Source organism: Cygnus atratus, chromosome 1, assembly GCF_013377495.2.
Source record: "Cygnus atratus isolate AKBS03 ecotype Queensland, Australia chromosome 1, CAtr_DNAZoo_HiC_assembly, whole genome shotgun sequence".
Taxonomy (NCBI): domain Eukaryota; kingdom Metazoa; phylum Chordata; class Aves; order Anseriformes; family Anatidae; genus Cygnus; species Cygnus atratus.
The window spans coordinates 12637174-12661481 of record NC_066362.1 but is presented as its reverse complement, the minus strand read 5'-3'; the positions used below and the strand labels follow the sequence as shown (position 1 = coordinate 12661481).

The 24308-nt window shown below is 38.9% G+C and overlaps 1 protein-coding gene across 3 annotated transcripts in view; it reads right to left on the bottom strand.

The window, feature by feature from the left end:
- The window catches only part of MAGI2 (membrane associated guanylate kinase, WW and PDZ domain containing 2), a 776112-nt gene that overhangs the window by 23241 nt on the left and 728563 nt on the right, over window positions 1–24308 (bottom strand). For all 3 annotated transcript variants that reach the window (XM_035549439.2, XM_050708167.1, XM_050708168.1), the window contains 3 exons: window positions 20931–21171; window positions 19090–19233; window positions 317–455 (listed from right to left, as the gene is read on the bottom strand). In XM_035549439.2, coding sequence (XP_035405332.1) covers window positions 317–455; window positions 19090–19233; window positions 20931–21171 — 524 coding nt within the window. The remainder of the gene's footprint in view (window positions 1–316; window positions 456–19089; window positions 19234–20930; window positions 21172–24308) is intronic.

Here is a 24308-nt window from a genome sequence, read left to right as displayed (position 1 = left end):
CTTAAAGGCAAATCAGCAACTCCCAGCACACTCAGAGATGTCCCCTAAAGAGTTCAAAGTGCTTCCTCCAATGCACATCTTCTAAGCCATTGCCTGTGTCAGGAGGGCAGCAGAGGACAGTGATATACGCATATAGGGCCTTGCGCCAAGAAAGCACTTAAATGTGAATAACTCCACCTGTACTTGGGTAAGTACTTAAGTCCATACTTAATGTGCCCCAGCACATGACAATATATCAGTCTGCAACTGCTACTTAACACCAAAGCAAATTTATATAGGTGCATGCACATAGAAATATGTAAAGATGAAAACCCACCATATTCAGGGACCTGGCCTGTTCCACGTTTCAACAACAGTCGCACTCTCCTGCCACCAGACTTGATTAGCTCTATTGCTCTGGCATGTGTCATGTCCCTTGTGCTTTCTCCATTGATTTCAATTATTTGATCTCCTACCTGTCAGGTAAGAAGAACATTGAGTCAGACAGAATTGCAGGAAAATGAGCATTTCAGAAAGAGACATATTCAATGGATCACAGATTACTTGAATGACAGACAGACACATCAAGGCAAATTTGTTCCTGTCTGTCTGAGGGATATCACTGGCAGATTAAATAACCTCTGAGATGGATTCTGAATGGGGTGTATCAAATGCTGCTCATCTTCTGCTGAAATCAGTGTAACGTGGTTATAACCTGTATTGTGTCTTGTATAGGTAAGAGGTTTTTTGAACCACTTGATATGTTGGAATCACTGGAAACATGCTACCCATGCTACACTTCAGCTTGCAGTGTTGTGCTGGCCTGAGAAGACTTGCTGCATGTAACTGGCTGTTTTCATAGAGAAAAGAGAGGGTCAGCGTGCAAATACTGAGATCTGCCATTAGACTATCCAAATCTTGGTAGCAAAGTTTCACACCAGATTTCGAGTTATTATGAAGCAAGCTACGAAAGAAGGAAAGGTAAGCTGCTGTGGCTGCCACTGCACATTTTCTGGATTCTCAGGAGCACGTTTTGAACTATTTACCCACAGGTGGTTTTTGCTGGGATGTTCATTCAGAGCAGCAGTCCCCACAGCTCTGATTACAGATTTCTGCCACTGACTTCCCTGCTGGCTTTGCAGTCAGTTAACCTCATTAGTACTTCTCTGCCTCTATTTCTCTGGCTGTGAAGCAGGGCACTGATGTATGCGTCTATCTTCCACCCTGATCTCCTTCCCCACCTTGCATCCAGCTGGGATGTTTTGCCTCTGCTCTGCTCAGTGAGAAGAACTGGCTTTGGTTGCTAGAAATCCCCTCATTGAATAGGGGAGTGCTTGCTTTCCACTCTGCGTGGTCAGCACAGCAGGCAGCACGTGGAGCAAGCAGCAGCTGTACAGCTTGCTTGGTAGTGCAGCACCACGGCCACATACTTGTTTTGTGAGACGGTTCAGTGAGCAGCACGGCGAGGTGACACTCCAGCCCAGCATTCGCAGCACCACAGCCTTTGGAATGAAGGTTTTGCAGCTGCACTGCAGATGCCTCCAAGCCCTGTTGACTCGCATGAAGACCCTGGTGGTGGCAGAAGTGTGGGTCCAGGTGACGTGCATCCAAGAGCTGCTCGAGGGTCTCAGCTGGGTGGGCTCAGCAAACTCATTTATCAGTGTCACGAGAGCACATCTGCTCGGCGGGATCGCACCTGCCTTGGTCTGCATCTACAGCCTCCTCACCGTGGGGAGCTGTGCAGATCCAACTCACTAAAAGAGCGATGCTGCACGCATCTGAGAGAGGGTTTTAAAGAGGCTATACAGTTTTCAAGATGATGGGTACTTCCCTTTCCTCTTACAAGCCTCTCCTGACAAAACCAGCTCTTTGCTGGCCTTGGACATTGAAATGTTTTCTGTTTTATATGCTTTCTTTGCTACTACTGTATTTCTGTCAACTGAAAGCGTAATCCTCCAGAGGCTTTCCTTCCTTCCTGAGTCTGAAATATAGTATTTACCAAATAAATGTGCATAATATGAAATGTCAACAAGACTCCTAGCATCAAAGAAAACTGGAAGGGATGTCAAGAAGTCATCTATTCCCTACTTTTGTTCAGAGACAGAAAGGATGTTACTAAAAGCACTATGGCAGTGTTTCTCTATAAGAATTCGTACCTTGTCAATAGGAGTTGCAGCCTATTTTAAGAACTCTCCCAGGATACTGTACATAATCTCTTTCAGTACTTTATTTAACTAAAAAGTCATTGATCCGAATAAAACCTCTGAGCCTTGCTATCGTGCTCTTTATTTTCTGTAGGCTGAGCAGTGGAGGAAAAAAAATCAGGATTATTTAGTGTCAAAAGGCCTTATTTCTGCAGCGCAAATTTCTTTCTTAGAGGATTGTCTCCTTTAGGAGGAATGGACATGGATGTAGCATGCAGTACAGGTTTGTAGACACTTCTTCTCATGACATCCAGGCCAATGTGACATGCAGCAGAGGTGCTCTTTGGATCATGCAGTAATCTCCACTGGGTTTGGCCATGCAGGTCTGTTTGTGTCACCCTGACTTCTGCCGCACTGGTAGGATGTAGCTGCTGCACACACTCAAAACAAAACCAGAAAATCCCTCTTGCCACTTCTGCAGCACAAACACGAAAGATGGATTTATTGTACTCTTCCCGCAATGATGTTAGTAAGGCCAAACACGGCCAAAATTCCACCAGTTTGGGAAAACCTGCTTCTAAATGTCATGAAACAATTAAATCCTCATAGAAATCCTATAAAAGTCAAGTCAGATTTTGCAAAGGCTTAAAGATAGCTCCTTTTTGTGCCATGTTGCCTGGATATACCATGTTTTGCAGAAGGTATTTAAAATGATCTTGTTAGCATGTTTTGAGAGAAGAAGTGCCAGATTAGATCAAATGAAGGAGGTGTTTTTGACACTCCTTGATATATAGCCTTTAAAATGAGTAATGATGAAAGCTGTTCAGTGCACGCACAGTCCTTCAAATAAAATCTTCTACACTCCTGAGCAGAAAGACAGGAGGAGATTTTAATACAGTTTAATATGTAAAAAGGTTAAGTTAATGCCACATTTTCCCTTGCTGTTTGCCTTTATTCTGTTCTCATTGGTCAATATACAGGAACTATCCTGTATTAGTGTAACCTTTTCTGTATTTCAGTAGATTTTTTTTTCTTTATAGTCAGCAAGTAGCTGATTTGATAGTTCCCCCTTTTTAATATAAAATCATATGTGCAAATAACCTTGGAAAGCTTAAAAAAATATATTAAAGCCTAGCATTCCGGTTATGTGACTGAAGGAGGGGAGAGAAACAAGTATGTAAAAATTAGGTACTCTGAAATTTCCATTACAAGATTTGAGACCAGAGTGAGAATAAATAGTGGCAGGAGCAGTGGGTTAATTGTTTTCCATGCATTTGTGTCTTGTGCCTGACTGATGTGTAACTGAATTATACTGCCTGTGCAGCACAAACCTAGTTCTGATTAGATAAGAAAAACAACACAGAAGAGAAATGTTATGAACACTCTTGCCCTGAGAAAAGCTTCAGTTAGACTTCCCCCTATCTGGGGAATTCATACAAAAGAGAAAACCTTGACTGAGAATTGGTTTCCCATGTGTCTAATAAGGTGTGGGTTCTTATTCGCTTTTTTTTTTCTATTTTTTTTTTCCCAGTTAACATTTAAAACCTCTCTGCCTTCCCCCAGCCCTGTGATGTTTGATACAGGAGGCTGTCTCTCTCTCTCTGCTCAGGCAGCTATTTTCAGAAAGCAAAACCTTGTCTTAAAGCAAATGTTTGCTTTAACAAACATTGACAGATGCTGCTAGTGTAGATCATTCACTGAGAGAGGGAAAGACCTGGAATTTTGTGCTGGGGCTATTTCTGCCTTTTTAAAACCCAGTGATTGTTGAAGAGGAGCTCAGGTATACCCACATATTGAAGTTGTACCAAGGTGAGGCCAGAGGTAAGGCTAAGTGAGGATAAGCAGGCCAGAAAGAACCCAGTTCCTCTTACAGCATATCCTCATTACTCTCTTTTCAGGATCAGAGGTTGGTTCCTGTTGTTTTATGCCACACATGACCTTTTCTTGGTAATTCTCTTCTGGGTACTTCCAAGTCTGTACACAGTCTCCAAACTGTAGATAATATTAAACTAGGGGGTAGACAAAACTGATCAAAATGATAAAATTCTTCCCTATGGGAGAAACACTCTTGTTAATAATGCTCCCAGAATAAGATTTTTGCAAGTTTGTAGCACATCAAATTTGTGACTCACGATTGGCCTGGACTCTTTACTCTGAGGGTGGTGAGGCCCTGGCACAGGCTGCCTAGAGAAGCTGTGGATGCCCCATCCCTGGAGGTGTTCAAGGCCAGGCTGGATGGGACTTTGGGGAAACCTGGTCTGGTGGGAGGTGTCCCTGCCCATGGCAGGGGGTTGGAACTGGGTGGTCTTTAAGGTCCATTCCAACCCAAACCATTCTGTGATTCTATGATTCTATGATTCCAAGTCTATACCCTGCAGTCTTATCTAGACAGTTATCCCCTATTTTAAATTGCACATCTAATTTTGCTACCCTTAAAGAAACACAGTGTACTTCAGTGAATTTTATCACATTGAGTGCTTCAGTATGAAAAGTTCATTTTGAAATCTAAGTCAGTTCCTCAAAGCCTTCTAAGACTAATAACCTCTTGGCATTAAGAAATGTTACTATTTACCAATAAGTCTCCAGTTATTGATGAAATTATTGAAATGAGCTGGTTTCATCACAGACTCTTCAGAACCACACTTGTAATTTCACACTTGTAATCCTACTTCAGGAACAAAGCATTCAGAACATCCTTTGAGAGTCATTATTTCCCCATCCTGACTGTGAATTTCCTACAAGGTACTTTTGAAAGGTGAAAGGAAGATGCCTCATACCTTCTCTATCCCATTTTTGCACAAAGAAATAAAAATGAAAATAAAAAAGAAAACTAGACTGATATGACAAGGTTTGTTTTACACAACTTATAGGTTATTTTTTTCAACTTTTTGATAACTTGCCACGGATTATTTCTGAGAATGAAAGTTAAAGGAATTTTAGTCTGTTAATGTATTTTAAAAGCAAGGGATGTGTTTGCTTTTCTCTAGTCTGCTACCAACTTTCTTGTCCTCCACGAGTTCTTGGAGATTGTTACTAATAGTCTAGAAATTACTTTCTCTAAATCATTGAGCATATGTGAACATCAACAAGTTCAGCTGACTTGAATCTTAAAATTCTTTAAGCAGTTTTCTCCTTAATCTCATCTCTACCCATTTCTTTTTGTTGAAATTGGTGTACTGTTCAGAAAATGGTCCTTCTGAATATCTCAACGAAGATTGATACAAAGAAAGCACTGAATATTTCAGCCTCCTCCACATTCTCAGTGAGTGATGGACCTGTACTTTCCTTCTCTTCATATTTATTTTAATATATTTATGTTACCTTGTTACCTTTTACACTTTTCTTGCAGATTGCTTGTATATCATTCTGACACATTTTATCTTCCTTCCACATCTAATGGGACACCAGCCACCTAACAGGTGTTGTAGCATCAAGCTTTGACTGTCTGAATCCTTTATTGGGTATGACCCTGTGGCATTAGCTCCTTTCATGGAAAGTGACACATTTGAATATCAGTTCCTTATTTATAAGAGTCATTTCAGCAAGCTGCCTTTTGTGGAGATATAAAGCTTTTCACATGAGACACCAGAATATTCCAAAAGATAAGCTTCAATGTCGCAACATCATCATTTTGCATGGTATTTGGTTTCTCTGTCACTTCGCACTTACAGATTTCATTTTTTTTTTGTCAAGAAATTAACATAAAAAATAGTTCCAAAAGTCTGTGGAGTTAGCCATCCCTAAAATTACACCTTCAACTCCCACACCATTCAGGTGCAATTTTTTCACGACAGCCTGAGAGGATGCGTGCATCCTAATCACCAAGTTTTATATGCACAAACAGCACAGGAAAGGTTTGAGAGTGCAGCACTTGAAACCCAATATTTTAATCTCACAAAGCCACAGACTGCCTTTGGCTGTCTAGAATAAACGTTAACTTGAAGGTGTTGTTGCATGGGGTCTGTGTGTGGAGCTGTAATAATGCAGGCTGATGGCGGTTTGGTGGCCAGGCATGCAAACCAGACAACGGATCCCTTTCTGCTCCCAACCGGCAGGCCCTGTGGCACCCCCTTAAAAATGGTATCAGTTTTGATTTGTGACCTTCCTGGCAGTCTTCAGCAGAGATGACAAAGCCTGAGCGATCAGATGTTCCCACCAGCTGAAGGCTGGCAAGTTGGCTGGGGAGGCATGCATGTCTGTTGCTTGAGATGTGTTTATTATGAAGAAACACGCTCTTTCCAGCTATGAATCTGGCAACTTTTGCACACATTAATTTCTCATTGTGCTTCTTTCTTCCTACCAAACATGGCCCTGGCTGAATTTTCGTTCCCTTTGATATAAATGCCTACCCACATCTACCAGTGCTCCTCCTGACCCGATGGCATTCGATAAGAAGAATGCTTCCCTTACACTCTTACAGTGTCCAAGCACAAAGTAAACACTGAATGCTTCCCTCTGCTTAATGCTTTTAAAGTTGAATATTAACAATTTAAATGTATTTATGAAAGTAGTTTGTGTGTATGGGAAATGTCTCTTAACAAAATCTGTTTCAGTTCAGGTTAATTCAGACTCTCCATCCATGCATAAGAACAACTGAGCTACAAAATTGGGCAGCATGTTTTCTGGCAATAATGAGAAGATAATATTCCTAAGGAGTGTTTAAGTGACATCACTATTGATAGGTTAATTAGAAAGAAAATTGTAAAGCTTCTCTGAATCATTAGAATAAAGAGCTGCTATTACATGTGAGTTTTGCTGCAGAGTCTTTGTTCTGGCCATATTTCATAGTAATTATTACCTGTCTTGTTTAAAAAAAAGCCAATCAGCACATACAAACAAAATTTGAGAAGTAGACAAAATCAGAAGGAAACATATATAGCTTTACTGTAATAAAAGCCTTTCCTTGTTCAAACATACTTCTAAACCACTTGCGATAGCCTTGTGTACATTTGCTTCTTCCAGCTTGTAAGAAACTGTCTCTAAGCAGGTGTATAGTTCCCTGTTGCACAAAATGAAATTAATTGCATATGCACATTTTCATTCTATGTTAAACGAGGAAATCTAATGATAAAAGCAACCTCAAATGATTTGTGCAGAGGGCATTGCTATCTGTCATTTTATTAATGCATTTTCTAATTAAACCTGAGGAAAAGAGCCTAATTACACTTAATTCCTTCTTATATGGGCATTCTATTTTTATAACTGAACTTTTTTTTTTCATATTATTTGTTGCTGTTGTTATTGTTAATGAGTCCAAAAAGCTAAGAGATTGTCTGTACTTGGAAACTGAACAACATAGCAACTCCAGAACATCTATTTTGGTGAATTTCCAAGTGATGTCAAGCCCTGATATCATTGCCTGGAGTTAGGCACAGGCTGGGTATCTGCTGTGCAAATTTCCTCACGGCAGAGAATTTGTACTGCCACATGTAATGTATAGCCTGGTGTATTTCTAGTCTTGGACTTCCTCAAGTGTATTATAGGTGCGTGTGGCTTGGATGTCTTGGTAAGAGAAACAACATTTCTCTTTTTAGGAATTACAAGGCTGTGTGCCTTGCACTATTTGAAGCAACCACCTATGAAGGTATCGAGTCACAAACTCTTCTCTTTGATGGCCATCCAGCTGTTTGAGCAGGGAAGCCTCCTCTTCACCTTTTTCTGAGAGAGGGAGAAATTTAGAATTTTATTACTGAAAGAGAACTTGGAAACTGGAAAATGCATAACCCCATGTCTGTGCACAATGGGGAGTCCATGAACGAAAATAACATTTGCAGTGGTGGGCAACTAAGGGGACTTACGGTACTCTAGAACACCTGAAGCCTTCGGCAGCATTGCTGCAAAATAATCCATGTATATGTGAATTAAAGATGTCAAAGATAAAAGGAAAATTCATTAACTTACTAGAGAAAAGCATATACCAGTACATTTTTAAATAGAGCTAGGATGGCTCAGTGTAGAATAATGTAATGTTAATAGCTATTTCACCACTGCAATCATGGATGGGAATCAGTAGAGACTGTAAAAAAGGAAAAATAAAAGTTTCTGATATATTCTTGACGGACTCAGCCCGTCCCATTAAGCAAATGCAAAGTGAACCCAAGATTTGACAAGCAGATTTTAAAGATCCTATACAGAAGCCTAGGCATAAGTGTTCATGGAGAATGCTCCATCCAAAGTTGTATCCAAACAGGAAAACAGAAAAGAACATAAACTCTGACAAGTTGAACATAAGCCACAGAAAGATTTTGAGGAGGTGATTGATAAAACATAAGAGCTAAGAATGTACTTTCATACATACCAGAAGTGTGGAGCCTGTCAGAGAACCAAGATCTCAAAAGATAGCAAGATAGAAAAGACCACAGGAAAAAGATTAGGTGAATTCTTTGCATTGATGTTGACCGAAGGGGAGGGCAGCCAAAACCCTGCAAAGGGCCTGCTCAGCAGAGGGGTGAGAATGAGGAACTGGCTCCAACAGCAGTGCCAGTGGGAAGACTGTAGAACAAATTGATGAAGCGAATAGGAAGAAACCACCAGAAGTAGATGGCACTCATCCATGACTGAAGGAATTTGGATATGAAGCTGCTGAACTAGTAGCTACAGGATGTAATCTGCTGCCTGCTTCGGTAAATGGCTTGGTAGCAGAGGAATGGGAAGTGGCAAGTGTGACACCAGTCCTAAAAGACAGTCCTGGAAAGTGACCAACTGTGTCTCACATTCATTCCAGCAGACGGATGGAAGCAATACAGAAGGTGAAGGTTAGCTGGCACATGGATAATTATGATATACGGGGGAAGGATCAGTGTGCCTTTTGTAGAGGGAAGCCATTCCTCACAGGCCTATTGCTGGCCACTGAAGGTGTCAATGACTATGTAGATAAATGAGATCTGGTTAGTACACTGACATTTTCAGAAAGCTTCTAACAGCAAACTCTTCAGTAAAGGCTCTGCTGTGATGGGAGAAAGAATAGGGTCTTCTAGGTAAGAGATTAAATTCAAGGGGAAAAAAAAAAAGCTGGAAATAAGTGGTCAATTTTCACAATCAAAAGACCTTACCATAGTGATTATTCTGCTCAGCATATTTGTAAGTGGCATGGTGAAGAGGCTGAAGATTGTGTGATAAGATTTGCAGGCAACATAATACCATGCAGGATTGTCAAATCTAAATGTAATGTTAAAAGCTGTGGAAAAATAGCACAATACTGTGTGTTAAAGCAGCAGGTGAAATTCAGTAGTGCTAAGTGCTAAGTGAAGTACATGTGGAAAATTACACACACAATCACTCTAAATCAACCATTACCCCTGAAGAGAAAGATCTTACATTCTTTATGGTTAGTCTCTGAAATGTCAGCCCAGTCAAGAAAGCAAACAGAATGTTAACCATTAGAGAAAGAATACGGAATAAAGGAGAAACCATCATTAAGTCATTGAGGAGCACCAATATCTTTAAAAACTGCAGGTTTTTCTAGTGCTTTCACCTCCAGAAGAATGTGATAGACTGATAAATAGTTCAGAGGAGGCCAATGAGGATGGTCAACGGTGAAGAAGAGCTCCCTTGTGGGGCAAGATGAAATAGATTGCTAAACATTGGCCGGAAAAAGGTGGATATGATGTTGGTCAACAGAATAAGGGAAAATATGGAGAATGAGGAAGCAATTATAATATTACTATGCTGTATCTATGATTATTAATATTTTTTGATAATAATGTAAACATTCATTTTTGAAACTCATTGATATAGTATATCAGGAATTTCAAAAGCATAAGCACATTCAAATAAATCATTAAAAGTAATTCTAGATCCTAAACATGAAAATTCCAGCATGAAAAAAATCTGTAAAATGGTGACTGCTGGAGGTTTGGATGTTGTTATAGCAGGTGAAGAATCATTTCATACGTGTTCTATATTTCCCTTCCTAAGCCTCATGTGCTTGACCTTGGAGTGAGGATTCTGGGTTGGATGGTTGGCTGTAGCAATGGATCTAATATTTGTATCCTTTTACCTTCACAGGTGACCTCTTCCAGTTCTGATTTGTGGCAGCTTGGGAAAACACAGAAGAGAGGCTGCCTCTGTTATGCCTGTGGCTGGACAAAATGTTTCAGGTGTCAGAGCACATAATTTGGTTTCTCCGTTTTTTCCCTAGCACTCTGGACTCTTAATTTTTGAATTTACAGCTAATTAAATTTTTTTTTGACCTGGAAACCCTTATAAATATTCCATAAAATATAGATTTAAATATGGTGCCTGTCTGCCAACTAAGTATTTTATTCATAAAACTTCATACTAAACCATTTTAAGCAAGATTATTAACTTGTTCTTTTTCATAGGTGGCTTGAAGGACTTTTCTATTAGGCATGGATTTACACAGATGCTTTGAATTCATCAGATTGAGAACATTTTTGAGAGTATGATGTTAATTACATGTATGAGAGGTGTATTCTTTCTCCTTATCTTTCTGCAAACAAATTCTAAAAAAAACCAACAACACAGCTTTTTAGAGAAATACTGAATAATAGCTCACCTACAGTTAATCCAGCCCTGATTCATTATGCTTTTATGCTATCAAAATATATTCAGCATCTCTCAGGACCTCATTTTGCATTTCTTTGTTGTAGACACAAGAATGTTGATCTGCTTTATGTCTATGTGTCAATATATTCTTCCTTGAGTTCTGCCAACTATACTAACCTGGCATGCAGCTCCTCTTACCACAGGCTGACATAGAGCTCATATGCTCGAGTATTCCAGTTGAATTCCCAGAGATCAGATCAATCACACCCACTCTCTCTACAAGTGAGGTTGGACAGTGAGGTATGTAGTAGGGAATTGGCACATGAATGAGATTACCCCAAAGGGACATGCAATTCGGTGGTAAAGCATAGCTAAACATCTTACCGTACTGTTCAGATGGATCACAAATCACAGAATAAATGGATGGGACAAAGAATATCTTTGTCTTTATGTTCCGCTGTAATGACAGTGTTGACATTCACTGAATGCTTACTATGAAGGTAAGATTTATATTACAGCTTAAAGTAAGCCAGGTATGCCGCAGGATTTAAGGGTAAGTGCTACTTACGTAGGAAAGATTGGCTACTTAACTGACATGAATCACATTGTAGGCATTTGTCTTTCAGATATGTGCATAAAACTATAATAAAATAGAGGCTGGTGGAGCACTGTATCCTCCAGGAGCATTCTTGTGTCCCTTATGTGTGTGCCTAACATCCATTTTTTAACATCTAAATATTAGTGACTTTTCAGCATGGTTTCTGACAGTCTTCTCAAGCCCTCACTCATGCTACGTGCTCAGCAGCTGACTCCGTGCTGCTCTCAGTGCACCACCTGGAGAAGACCTTTCTGTTTATTAGGCTCCTTTCACCTTTATGCTTGCTGTAACTACCATAAACCTGCAAGAGGTCTTCCAATAGCAATATCTACTTTTCTCCAATATTCTGAACATAGGACCTCATTGCCTTATAAGAACTGGAGATTCACAGAAGTCACTCAGCACTCTATCTCCAAGGCTTCAGTTTTCTTTCTGATCCCAAATAAGACTCCAAACTTTGTTATGGCAAAAATTAAGCATCACATCAGCCAATCATTGGTTTAATTTTTGGTTACTGTGATTGCCCTACATGTTTGTAAGAAAGCAATGACTGAACAAGCCATTTTTGCCTTCTTCCCATTTCCTTCCTGCAGCTTTCTTGGTTGTCACATCTACTGTGCAACAATTACTTGGCTCCTATTTTTAATACTTTTTGTTCTAATCACTATCAAGCTGAGCTGAGCTACTTCTTGCTCACCATACTTACAAGCTGCAACTGCCGGTGCATTCCACTGGAGATTGTATCAAATAACCCTCCAATGTGGGGCTAATCAAAGACAGAACATCTAAAACAGACACTGAGCTCTTCATTAATGAGAAATCCAGGTGAGGCTCCCACCAGCGAAGAGCCAGTGCAAGCTGTGGGGTCTGCACAGCAACATCCTCTTAAAGATTTCCATTTATTGTAGAGTAAGTCATTCATTTTTCCTTTTGAGCTTTTAATGCGCCATTTCTGACAGGAAACAAACAGTCCTGTAGATGCTCTGTGCTTCCCTTTGTCAATGGGAAAAGAAAAAGCTGAGACAACCCTATCCTCTACACAAACTTTTTTTTTTTTTTTTCTGGAGGGTCTGAAGAAACGAAGCAGTAATATGTGGAGTGTGGAATCACAAAGGTTAGGAGGCAGTACCTGTGTGTGAAGCTGCAGGTACTGCATGTGGTTGCTAGTAAAAAGTTTGTCTGTGGAATGGGAATCTCACAAAACAGTACATGTAGTAGTCCTTCCATTTCAGCTTGGATTTTGTCTTCTCTAAGATGCAAGACAGCAGCTAGTAAAGATAGTTTTTAAACAGAATGATGATGCATTACATTATGACACAGGCTGAAAAGTGTCTGTGGAAGCTGTGTTACATTCATAGGGAATGCTAGCTTAATTGTTGGAAACAGATTACTTTTATTGTTAAAAACCTACAAATCAAGGTCTGCTAAAAATGGATATAGTGATATAGTGACTAGACAAACACCAAGCTAAATGTGTGTAACAACAAGCAGACAAGAAAGCCAAAATGGAAAAATCCTATGATGAGCATGTAAGAAAAAAAACTTCTGCATTGCACAGTATAAAAGCCTTCCCAGACACTGTTAGGACATAATTACCTGGAGCTGCTCTAAACTTTGCCTGCATTTCAGCTCTGCCTGTCTACCCAGCGAACCCAGAATAGCTCAAGTAATCTCTGAATGCCTGACTTGAGACATTCAGGAGTGTCCTGTTCTGAGTAGATGGGTTTGTACTCCCTTGTTAAACTCCACTGTCGTACAGAGTTTCCAAAGTCCGGATAGATAGCTGCTTGCGTATTTCATACTGCCTTGAGAAGTCTGGAGAGTTGGTCTCAATCCTAATTAATGTCTTCTGGGGAATGTGGTTAGCAATAGCTAACTTTTATTTGACACTCTACTGTTTAGAAGTGTGGTATTGAGGCTTTTCAAAGGGGACTTAAGCTAACATCTCCCATGGCTTAAGAAAGGGCTTTAATGTCAGGCTACGAGTCTCACAGGTGCCCTGTCCTTCTTGTTGCAAACAAGGATGCAAAAGCTATGTCATCAGAAGAAAAAAAATAAAAGCAATTGCCTGACCTTGTATTTTGGATGCTTACAGAGAGGGAAATGTGAGTTTTGAATACTGTTGAATGTTTGTACATGGATTTTGACAGCAGTTTCAAACGAAATGCTTATGCCTTCCATGATGTGAAACCTCAATTCTGTTTCCTTACAAATAAGAGACAGGCTTCTTCTTAGCTACTTGCTTGCTTGGGTCCTTGGCTCTTGCATATTGAATTCTCCTTTTTGCTAGAAATATTTCTTAATGTAGGTGGATGAGGTTTCTTGAATAAGGTTGGTGTGAATTCTGTTATCATGGGAAAGGATGAAATACACGGACTGTGCTAATCTGCAGAATGCCATGAACCTGTCCACAGCACGGGTTGGTTACTATTATGGGGTGGCTCTCACTGCAGTGCTCTCTTGGCAAGCTAGGACAGACCAAAGCCACACAAATTCCTATGCAACAATAACACAGAAGCTCATAATTGATACTGTAGGATTAGCCTTTCCCTTTTGCCTGTTTTTAGCTCCAAGTCTGTATAAATGAAACAAAGAGAGAAGTATAGGCAGCAGACAAGCAACAAACAGGAAAAAGGAATGAAGACTCAGAGAAGGAATGCAAAGCACGACAAATATAAAATTCTGCAGTGTCTGTGTTTCAGAAGTCAGCTCTGCAAATATATTCAAAACAATCTACAAAAGAATGAGAAAAATAATGTAGTAGGAGATATGAGAAAGCTAGCGATAGGGCTAACTGGTGTACGTGGACTGAGAAAAATGAGTTGACAAGAAAATGATACAGAAATGTCAGAGATGAAAAGTATGACTTTCATGTAAGAAGTGAAAAAGAAGATGTAACTCACAAAGTGACAAAATGACACAGATGTACATTGTGTATAAAAAAGCACATTGTGTCCCCAGTCTTCATGAATTTCACATTCAATAAGCCCAATTGTGCAAGACACTCTGTATCTTTCCAGCCCTCAGCCACATGTTCTTTGTTTGAAGCTGGTTTCAATAAGCGTGCTGGCTGCAAGAGATACCATTCAAGGCAATAAGAGATCTGTTGATCATATCTCACGTCTCAGAAACACTACGACCATCCTTAACAATTCTCCTGAGAGATGTTAGTAGTCCCCCACCTCTAAGGCAGGAAGGGATAGAGATCTGCAGGCAGGGCTCAGCTGATCGTTGTCCTCAATGTGAGATAAGAAGAAAAATATGAGTTATCATGAGCTTTATCTAAATAGACCTATAAAATTGTTGCCAGTAGAGTCTGAATCTTCAAAGGCTGCAGGGACTGTGCTCCACATTGTCTGTGTTATGTCTCTCATCTCTGGTGACAGATTCAACTTGATATTACAATTACTGAGTGTGTGTGCCATATTCTTGTCCTGCTCTGAGACTAGATTTGCAGTTTGGTTTTCCAACATTGCCATCATTGATCTCATCACGAATTAGTTTCAGATTTTTTTTCCCAACAGACCTCTGCCAGTTCTGGATATAAGACATCAAAGATACTAATAATTCTCCAAACTTTTCTCCTGGTTCTTTTAATATATTCTTGTATTATGGAGCGCAGATATCATCCTGTTCTCTCCTTTTAGCCATTGTATGGACAGAGTATTGTATTTCTGCTGTTCTCTCATCCTGAAGAAGACAAGTGGATGGAAATAAATCTGTAGAACTCAGAGGTCCCAGAGAGTCTATCTGCCACTTAAAGTTCTGGATAATCACTTTTCCATGTACGTTCTTTTCCTTATATCTAATGAAACTTTTCTTCAGTGCTTATAAGCTGTAAGATATCTTGCTGTTTGTGAACATGCATTTTTTAAGTTCTGTAAACTGTTGCTGCAGCAAGCTTCAGAATTAACCATTGTAACTTGATGTCTGCTCAGCTGACAGAATTAAGAGCGATCTGTATTAGCTTCCAGCTTAGTGATCAGGTTTCCCCCTAAAGAGGTCATTTGTAAGGAACCTTCATTAATCTTACCCATGAATTGCAGTGAAATCCTGCCAAAGTTAAGCATGGTATTTGACCTGACATATGGGTTTATATGCAGCTACACAGTTATAGCTGTGACTCGCCAGCACTGGCTGAGAACAGTTTACCCACTATGCAGGCAGAGGGCATGTGAAGATACTCTTACAATAGACTTCTAGATCCTTTGATGGACATTTCCTTCCCATGTCTTGTGACAGATGAATCCAAGTTAAGTGAGGATGTATGCCTAGGCTTTCTGCAGAACCAGAGTCTATGAGTTCAAATAAAAGACTCAGTGCATGCAAAAGTACCAGGACTAAGAATAGGGTAGTAAGACTGTGAAAGTTTAAAAATTCTTTTTAGGGAATAATTTATTAAATTTTAAGACATACTGCAGTGTCTATTTAGGCTGGCAGAAAGGGGTCCTTGGGTAGAAAAGCAGTATGCAGGCAAGACTGATGAACTTTGTATGACACCAACTCAGTAGTCCTTTCAGCTTCCCAGAACAAATCAGCAGAAAATTGAAATAGAAAGCTACATCAGTCACAAAGGGCAATTAAACACTACTTTAGATCTTGCATTACTAAAATGGAGAGTTCCTCAGTGGATTTTTTTCCAATAAAAGCACAAACTGCCTGGCATGCCATTCTCAGGGGGAAGGAAGATCAGGACTTCTGAAAGGAAAAAGTGAAGGGATAACAAACTTTATGAAACCTTTTCCCCCTTCCATTAATCTTTTCAGAGCCAGACAGTTCTGGCAGGGCCAGTGGAAGCCCATCACTTACAATGCTTGCTCTACTCATTCTATGTCTGTTCTCTCATCTACGCTTCAATTTTGGTTTCACTTTCTTCCTATTGTCTATTTTCCTTCCTATCTTCATCATTGCCATTTGGTTCAATTTCTGTTCGCTCCTAGTGTAGGTATATTGTATTCCTTTCATGCTTACCTTCCTCAGTAATGTGCCTATTCTATTTCCTTTTACAAGAGGTAGTTCCATACCAGTTCTTTATTTACATCTGACTTCCTATAATCTCAGATTTTAGTTTAAATTTATTCTCTGTATCTGTAATGCATAGCACTGTGAGATGTATTTAGACCTCAGAATCTTTTAAATGTGTCCTGAGAGACTTTCACATTTTTTAGCATGTGTCCAAGCAGAATACAGCTGTGGGGCTCATCCCATCACCAAGGTTTTGCAGTGCCCACTGAGTACAAACTACAGACTCTGACTTGGCTATCTGGAGCTGTCTTCAGTTAGACATTGCATTGCTTCAATAATACAAAATTATAGACCCATGACTATAGACGTTGATTTATTAATATGAAGTACTTTATATTCTTTTATTTATTTCTGTAAGGAAGGAGATTTATGTCAATATGAATGTGCCTTTATTGGGGTTTTTGCTGGCTTATAACTAGACAGACAACAAAATGTTATTCATCGAATACATTTACTAATTACATATACATATTTTCATTTAACATCTTTCATTATATCCTCTTTTATTTTTTTTCCCCAACAAGTTAACTGGTTTAATTTTTATTTTCTTTTATTGGTGAATAGAAATAATAGTGGAGTTATTTGAATTATTTTTTAAATTTTTTTTTTTTTTCTGTAAGTATGGTCTGCACCTTGTGTTATCTGCTTAATGTTTTTCTGGAAGGCTTCAGCTAAATCAAGAAAGGCTTTTCAAGGAGCAGGAAACAGGAAGCAAAACACTAATGGAGATAAGTAGACCATAAGAAGAACTATTAACCGGGAAACATTCCTGATAAGATCTGACCACATAAGCACCATTTACTATTCCAGTGCTGAAAGTCTGGGATCAGAGAATGTGATCTTTAAAGATGATGGTATATGAAGTGAGAAGGACTGAACAGATTTTTGCATATTTTCCTATAGAGATGCATCTGTGAAACAGAATGGAATAGAACTGCAGCAAGCAGGCTGGTTGTCCCAGCCAAGAAATGGGAATAAACCTGCATTATTGACAGAAGATGTAAACGAAAGGAGATACAAGTACTGAAATCTGCTTCATTTACTCTTCTTCCTATGTCCTCTGTTCCTTTCAGCAATTAAATGATTCTTTTTATTTTTCTATTTTTGTTCTAAAGAAGCTGTTTTTGAGATAGTTCTGGCCATCCATCAGTTACAGGTCGCTGGAGATAAAAGTCTTGCAAGTTCCAAACCCATTTGTGACTGTCAGGTTAAAATGGCTATTAAACAGGAGAATAAAACCCAAGATTCAATGACAGAGCTGGAGGGTAAAACTGGTTTCAAAGAATGGTACTTTTAAAGGGGAGATAAAACTCCAAGTTACAGCTACTTAGGCAAAATTATAATTGGCCATGCTCTGTGGCTATACCAACAAGCTTTAAACATTATTTTAGAAAATAAATTAACATTTTTTTCATGAAAAGTTACAGGACATTTCCTAATGAAATTGTACTTTCCCTACGTATATAATACAAAAATATATACCACATATATACATATGCATATAAATTTGCATATTTAGGCTACTCACTGGGTGGATAGTCTAACTTTGTTCTGTGATACTTGTTTATGCAAATGATGCAGAAATTTTAATGTTAGATTTCTTTTTTTTTTTTCTTTTTTTTTTTCCTGATAGAGGTTATTACTTGACATGAACCCCTCTAAAAGCATTGTTCTTTAAGGTCTATTTTCTTAGCCATATGTTTCCAAATACATGATTCCAGAGCTTATTAAATCCTCAACTTTTTCCTCATCTTTAATCACATTGTGGCTGATAATATACAGCTCGGTTAAAGCTTTTTATTAGGAGCAATCGATTGTGATGGTACTACAGTAAAGGAAAGAATAATAACACCCACCAGAGAAGATATTCTTGAGCTAAAGTTCTAGCTGCAGCATTTACCTACGTTTCACACAACAAATACTCAGCTTCCAGTTGCCTGCCTGGTTTCCTCCTCACGGGGACTACTTATGCCATTGATCCCCCACGCAAGCTTCAAGTTGGACGCTCACGGATTTGAACTCCGTGGTATGACTGAGCACTAACTGAATTCTAAAATTCTACAAAGTGGGCAATTTAAGAATGATTAATAAAAAAATCAACAAAAAAAACCCCACTGAGTTATAAACAGAAAGACTGTGTATTTAGATTGATGTCAATGCTCTTTCAGTATGAAGTAAAACTTGAAGAGATTTTTAGAACTGAGAAACAGAATCCATTTAATAACGACAGCATTTGCAAAACCTGTTATTATTACTGTAAAGAACACAATTTCCTTTGCCTGTCTTTATACCTAAATATTGGTTTAAGAATGTCACACTAGTTAGATATACAAAGAAATATTTTTGTCTTGATTTTTGGTAGTCTTTTTCACCTGTGGTTTCCTTGTCTTGTTTTCATGTACTCGCTACTCTGCAGGGTATCAACAACCCTTAATGAGTTATTTTTAGGACATTTTTCCTATGTAGAACGTATATGTATATATATACATTAATAACTGAATTTCTTCCTTGTGTGCTTTTATCAAATTTCATATTTAGACATGGTATTATTATTACTTCTACCACTACAGGACTCAAATGCATTATGACCTATGCAGCCAAATAGTGAAAATTGATTCCTACAAACAAGGTTGAATTATATCAATTATATCAATTGAATTATATCAATTGAATTATATCAATTTGAGGTTGAATTATATCAATTGGTATTGGTTCTTTAAAACACAATCAGAAAAAAAACAAACAACAAAAAAACCACACCTGTTTTCTCTTTGATCTCATCACCAAATATATCAGTTAAAGTTGACAAAAATTGTTACAATGTATTTTACTTACCCTCATCCTTCCATTTCTTATTGCTGGTCCATCTTCTGCTAATCTCAGCACAAACAAATCCATTTTGTACTCCCTTCCTCCTCGAATACTAAACCCAAAACCTTTGGCTCCCTTCTCCAAATCAACAGTGAAATAATCAAAGTCCTATATAGAAAAATACAAAATGAAAGTCAATTAACTATAAATAGCATAATATGCATTCAAGAAAACTTTAAAATTCATGTTTTCAAATATGCATCTATCCAATTAATATAAGAAAATTCACTTTCAAATTATGTTTCTGCACTGTCAGAATAGATGAGAATAAGAGCATCTATTTTGGCCATTAAAAGCAAACTTTAACAATCAATATGTAAATGCCTAAGTCTAAACTATCCTGAAAGACATCATCCAGCAGTTGCCTGGTACCAAAAGTTCTCTGGATGGCTTCCATATTCCCCTTCAACACATTCATGGTACCCAAGTGCAAGGCTTTAAATCTATGCAGAGTGCTGATTTAGCAAGTGGGGCAGCAGACAGTTCCTGTACAACACCATCATAACCTAAAAATTAGCAGGAGACACACCTCCTAAATTCCCAGCAGAATGCAACCTGGTCAGCAAGCTGGACTGCATGGAGGCCATGTGCAGCCAAGTGCAGCAACTCTCCTCATTTCAGCTAAAACATGTGCTTTGAGGAGGAGGTGGGAAGTGGGAGGTTTGAACTCCAGCCTTTCCACATCCTACAGGGACTGAGATTCATCTTTCCAGGTTTTCCTTGGTGGACCCTAACTACCAGCACCACAGAGGGGTCCAGGAAGGAACTTGCTTTGTTGCTTCTGATCCATTGGCAGCCAGAAGTACAAAAGCCATGGGGAGAAGGATGAAAACAGGAGCAAGCTTGAGTTGTATACACCAGTGGTTAAAAAATTAAATGGGATTGTGAGAAATGGGAAGCTAAGGCACCTCTAGATACTAAGAAGTGTCTTATAATCCTATAAGATATGGGGACAGACACTTGCTTTTTAGACACTGAAATGAATAAACTTGTCAGAAGTATCTCTGTATCACGTTTAAGAATTTGGATATTTTCATTAAAAGAGTTTATGTATCTGCCTTGAAAATATGGACACAAAAATAGCATCTCTATATGGTTTCAGCATACAGTGTCCAGACATTTATGCTGTGTTATTTAATATATTTCTTGACTTTTTCCTTTGCAGTTATGTAAGAAAAAAGTGGAATTTTTCTTTTCAAAGTCTGAACATTAAGCTTGATCTTCAAACATTCTCAACTGTCAGTAAATATTTGTCATCAGCAAAATCTTTTCCACGGTAACATAACTGTTCATCCAAGGTTTATTTCTTTGAATTTGTGAGATCATGCCTGATGTCAAAAAAATTCATTATACAAGGTAGTTTATCCTCATCCAAACTATTACCTACACAAAACTAAATTTTATCAGGCAGGATTCGCTTGTATTTTCTTATTTATCTAGATTTGATAAAACCTTTATTTTCAACAATGCTGTAGAAATCCCATCTCACCTAAGTACTTCTGCTGATGCAAGGGAAGCTTATTTTAGAACTTTGATTTTAACTCTCCAGTACCTCAAAAATAGCATTTATTTAAGATTGTAGTCACACGATTATAAATGCAGTGTTATTTGACAGATCACAAAGTACTTAGTGAATGTTAATGGTTCTGGATTCATGTCCTCTACAGAGAAACAGTAACTCAGTGTAAAAGCAATAAAGGTGCCTTTTCTTCTGTAACTTCAGCTGCTTTAATAATATATATGATCTCCCCCTGCAAACTGTAATGCTTTCTGTTGAGGAGTGCTGTCAGCATGTCAGTTTGTACCTGGGGCTGTCTGTAGTCTGACAGGGGGTACTGCCGGGTGTCGGGTGAGTGTTGCCTGTAATCCATCAAGGGTGGCTGCCTGTAGTCGAGAGGTGGTGGCTGCTGGTAATCCATCACAGGAGGATGCCTGTAGTCCAGGGGAGGCTGGCGGTAGTCAGTTGAAGACTGCCTGTAGTCTGTAAATGGAGGTTGCCGGATATCAGGTTTCACATCCTGCCTGGCTTTTACTTCTGACCTGTAACTGAGAAAGACAAAATGGCTTAGTTTCAGAAAGCAGCAAAAAAAGTTAAAAAATATGTATTATAAGGTATATCCAGGAGTGAAAGCAAATTGCCTGACTGCAAAATTTCATAAAGCAAATTTTCACAGATAAGCAAAACATTTGAGGGTAAATAGTTGAGGCATCCAAAATCAGTGAGCACTTCTGAAACACGATTGTAAGCAGTTTTCCCTCAGGTCACACCGTGCAATTTTCGAACTGCTATCAGTGAGATCAGGATTAGGCTCAGAGGGACAAGAACAAGAAAAGCATCCTGATTCCCACTTATCCTGCCTACCTGGAAAATGAAACTGCACTTAAAACACCCCACAATACTCACTCCAAAACAGTCCACTGAGTTTATCAAGTGCTTTCTACAGAATTAAGATTTCTATAGAGTAAATAAAACATCAGTGCAGACATTCATAGCCCCTCTGTTTCATTGATGTAAATGATTATTATTGTGAGCTTCTAAAGGTTAAAAATGGATGCATTCTTTCTACTAGCTGTTATGTTTTTAATGGAGGGTATTCTTTGATATAAGACAAGTTAATATAGTGTGTATTCTTACTACATGCTCCCAATAATAGTGCCTGGCTACAAGCCTGCAGGCCATATCAGTATTCATGCACGGAAGTAACACAGGGTGAAAGGAAAGCAAATCTGCTTAATGAGGAATTAATAACAAATAAACTATTGCTTTCATTGTTAACTGAATAAAGGAAAATGACATTTCAAAGTAAATGGGGCTTTTATAGCACAGTAGTTAACCAAATGACTATATATGTATATGTACACATGCAATACGCGGACACATCAACTGTGAAAGGGATTTTGAAAAGCACTTATTCATTAAAATAAATGGCAGTTTGAATGAATGAGTGCATTGTTTTTGCTCATGTTAATTTATCTCTGAAAAGATAATCTAAATAATCTAAACATTTCAAAATGCTTTTAGATACGTTTCAAAACTTCATTATTTAGTGCAGTTACAGGACCATTCTGACAGGTCCTCCTACACACCAGCTTGAACTAGCTCGGTGTCCAACCACACATGAGAATACCACAACTATTTCCCTTTGACTTTTCTGAGAAGATGGAAATAGACTGCTGCCACATGGTCTTTGCCTGTATGTGGCAACTATAATAAGACCTGCATATATACATAGATTCTTCTTATTTTCTCTACTCAGTTTCATGATCTATTTCATGATCATGAGTAAAAAGAAGATGGACAAGCAGTCTTCCTGTGATAACTCAGCCTCATTAAAAGTGAAAGAAAAATACTGATTACTATTCCTAAGAGTCCATCTTTTAGTATTTTAATTTTGATACAGAAGCATTGTACAGGGCTATATAAACCAGCTGTAGTCTGGTTTATAAAATCTGGTGTAAAGTGACAGTATATGAACTAGCAATAATGGACCTTCATCTGGAATAAGAGCTGTCATTAGGCAGGTTCCCAATATACTACCACAGCTGTTTCTCAGAAGATGATGTTTTATTTACAGTTGTAGGGATTGTAATTGTTTCGGAATAAGTAAACAGAGACATGATCAATTATAACTTACACTTTTCAACTGAAATATTGCAAAAGTTCTTCTTGGAACTTTAATTACTAAGGTTTACAGGTCCCCTCTGAAAATTCCCAATTCAACAGACATTTAATATTGACTTACAATCGTACAGGGAGACTTTTGCGAGAGCTTTACCCTGCATTTTGTTAGAAGCGTATGTCTTCTAGGGGGTGATCATTTTTAGAGAAGCATTCAATGAAATATAATGGAAAGAAATTTGCCAAGTGTGACTAATTGAGAGAAAGTCCTTCTGGGCAAGTGAAAATGCTACATCTGTTAAACAAGGAGAACCAGAGGGCACAATGCCTAACTCAAAACTGAACTCAAGTACCTCAAGAAGCAAAAAGTTAAAATTGTTACCAGCACCTACTGTTTGGGGACAAGGGTCTTGATGAGGTATGTTAGTTGCTCGAGACTAGCATATAGACAGTCTGTGTAATCAGCCTCATTTCACATGCCAAAAATTAATTTAAAGACTAAGAAGTGTTGATTGGAGATCACAGAAAGTTGTATCACTTCACAGCCTGAGTGTGCTTTTTATATATACAGCTGTTAATACAGCTGGTCACCAAGTTTCTATCCCCCTGCTACTTCATTTCCATCACAGATAAACTTTGTCAATGAATATACATAAATTACACAAGAAATTGGCTGGGAAATGATACACCCTAGATAAAACCTGTTATAAAAATATCTTCAGGACTGGAAAACTGTGACCAGCAAAAGAAAATGACATGTAAGATAATGAAAAAAAGGCCACCTCATGATCACATGTTGATAGACCTATGTTTTGTAAGTGCTGATGATATTATTAGCAAAGAATACTTCTGTATTTAGTTGCCTGGCAAAAATACAATCCCAGTGGACCCTTGAAGTCTGGACAGGTCCTTGTTCAGAATAATGTCAGTCATAAGAATCATAGAACCATAGAATCATCATAGGATGGTTTGTGTTGGAAGGGACCTTAAAGACCACCCAGTTCCAACCCCCTGCCACGGGCAGGGACTCCTCCCACCAGACCAGGTTTCCCAAAGCCCCATCCAGCCTGGCCTTGAACGCCTCCAGGGATGGGGCAGCCACAGCTTCTCTGGGCAACTAGTGCCAGTGCCTCACCACCCTCTGAGTGAAGAATTTCTTCCAAATACCTAATCTAAGTCTGCCCTTTTTTAGTTTAAAGCCATTCTTCCTTTGTCCTGTCACTACACCCCCAACAATGAGTCCCTCCCCAGCTTTCCTGCAGGCCCTCTTTAGGTACTGGAAGGCTGCTGTAAGGTCTCCCCAGAACCTTCTCTTCTCCAGGCTGAACAACCCCAACTCCCCCAGCCTGTCTTCACAGGAGAGGTGCTCCAGCCCTCTGATCATCGTCATGGCCCTCTGGACTCGTTCCAATACGTCCATGTCCTTCGTGTGCTGGGAGCCCCAGAGTGGGATCTCCAGGTGGGGTCTCACAAGAGCAGAGTAGAGGGGCAGAATCACCTCCCTCGCCCTGCTACCCATACTGCATTTGATGCGCGACACTCACAATTCACCGCCAGCGAGCGC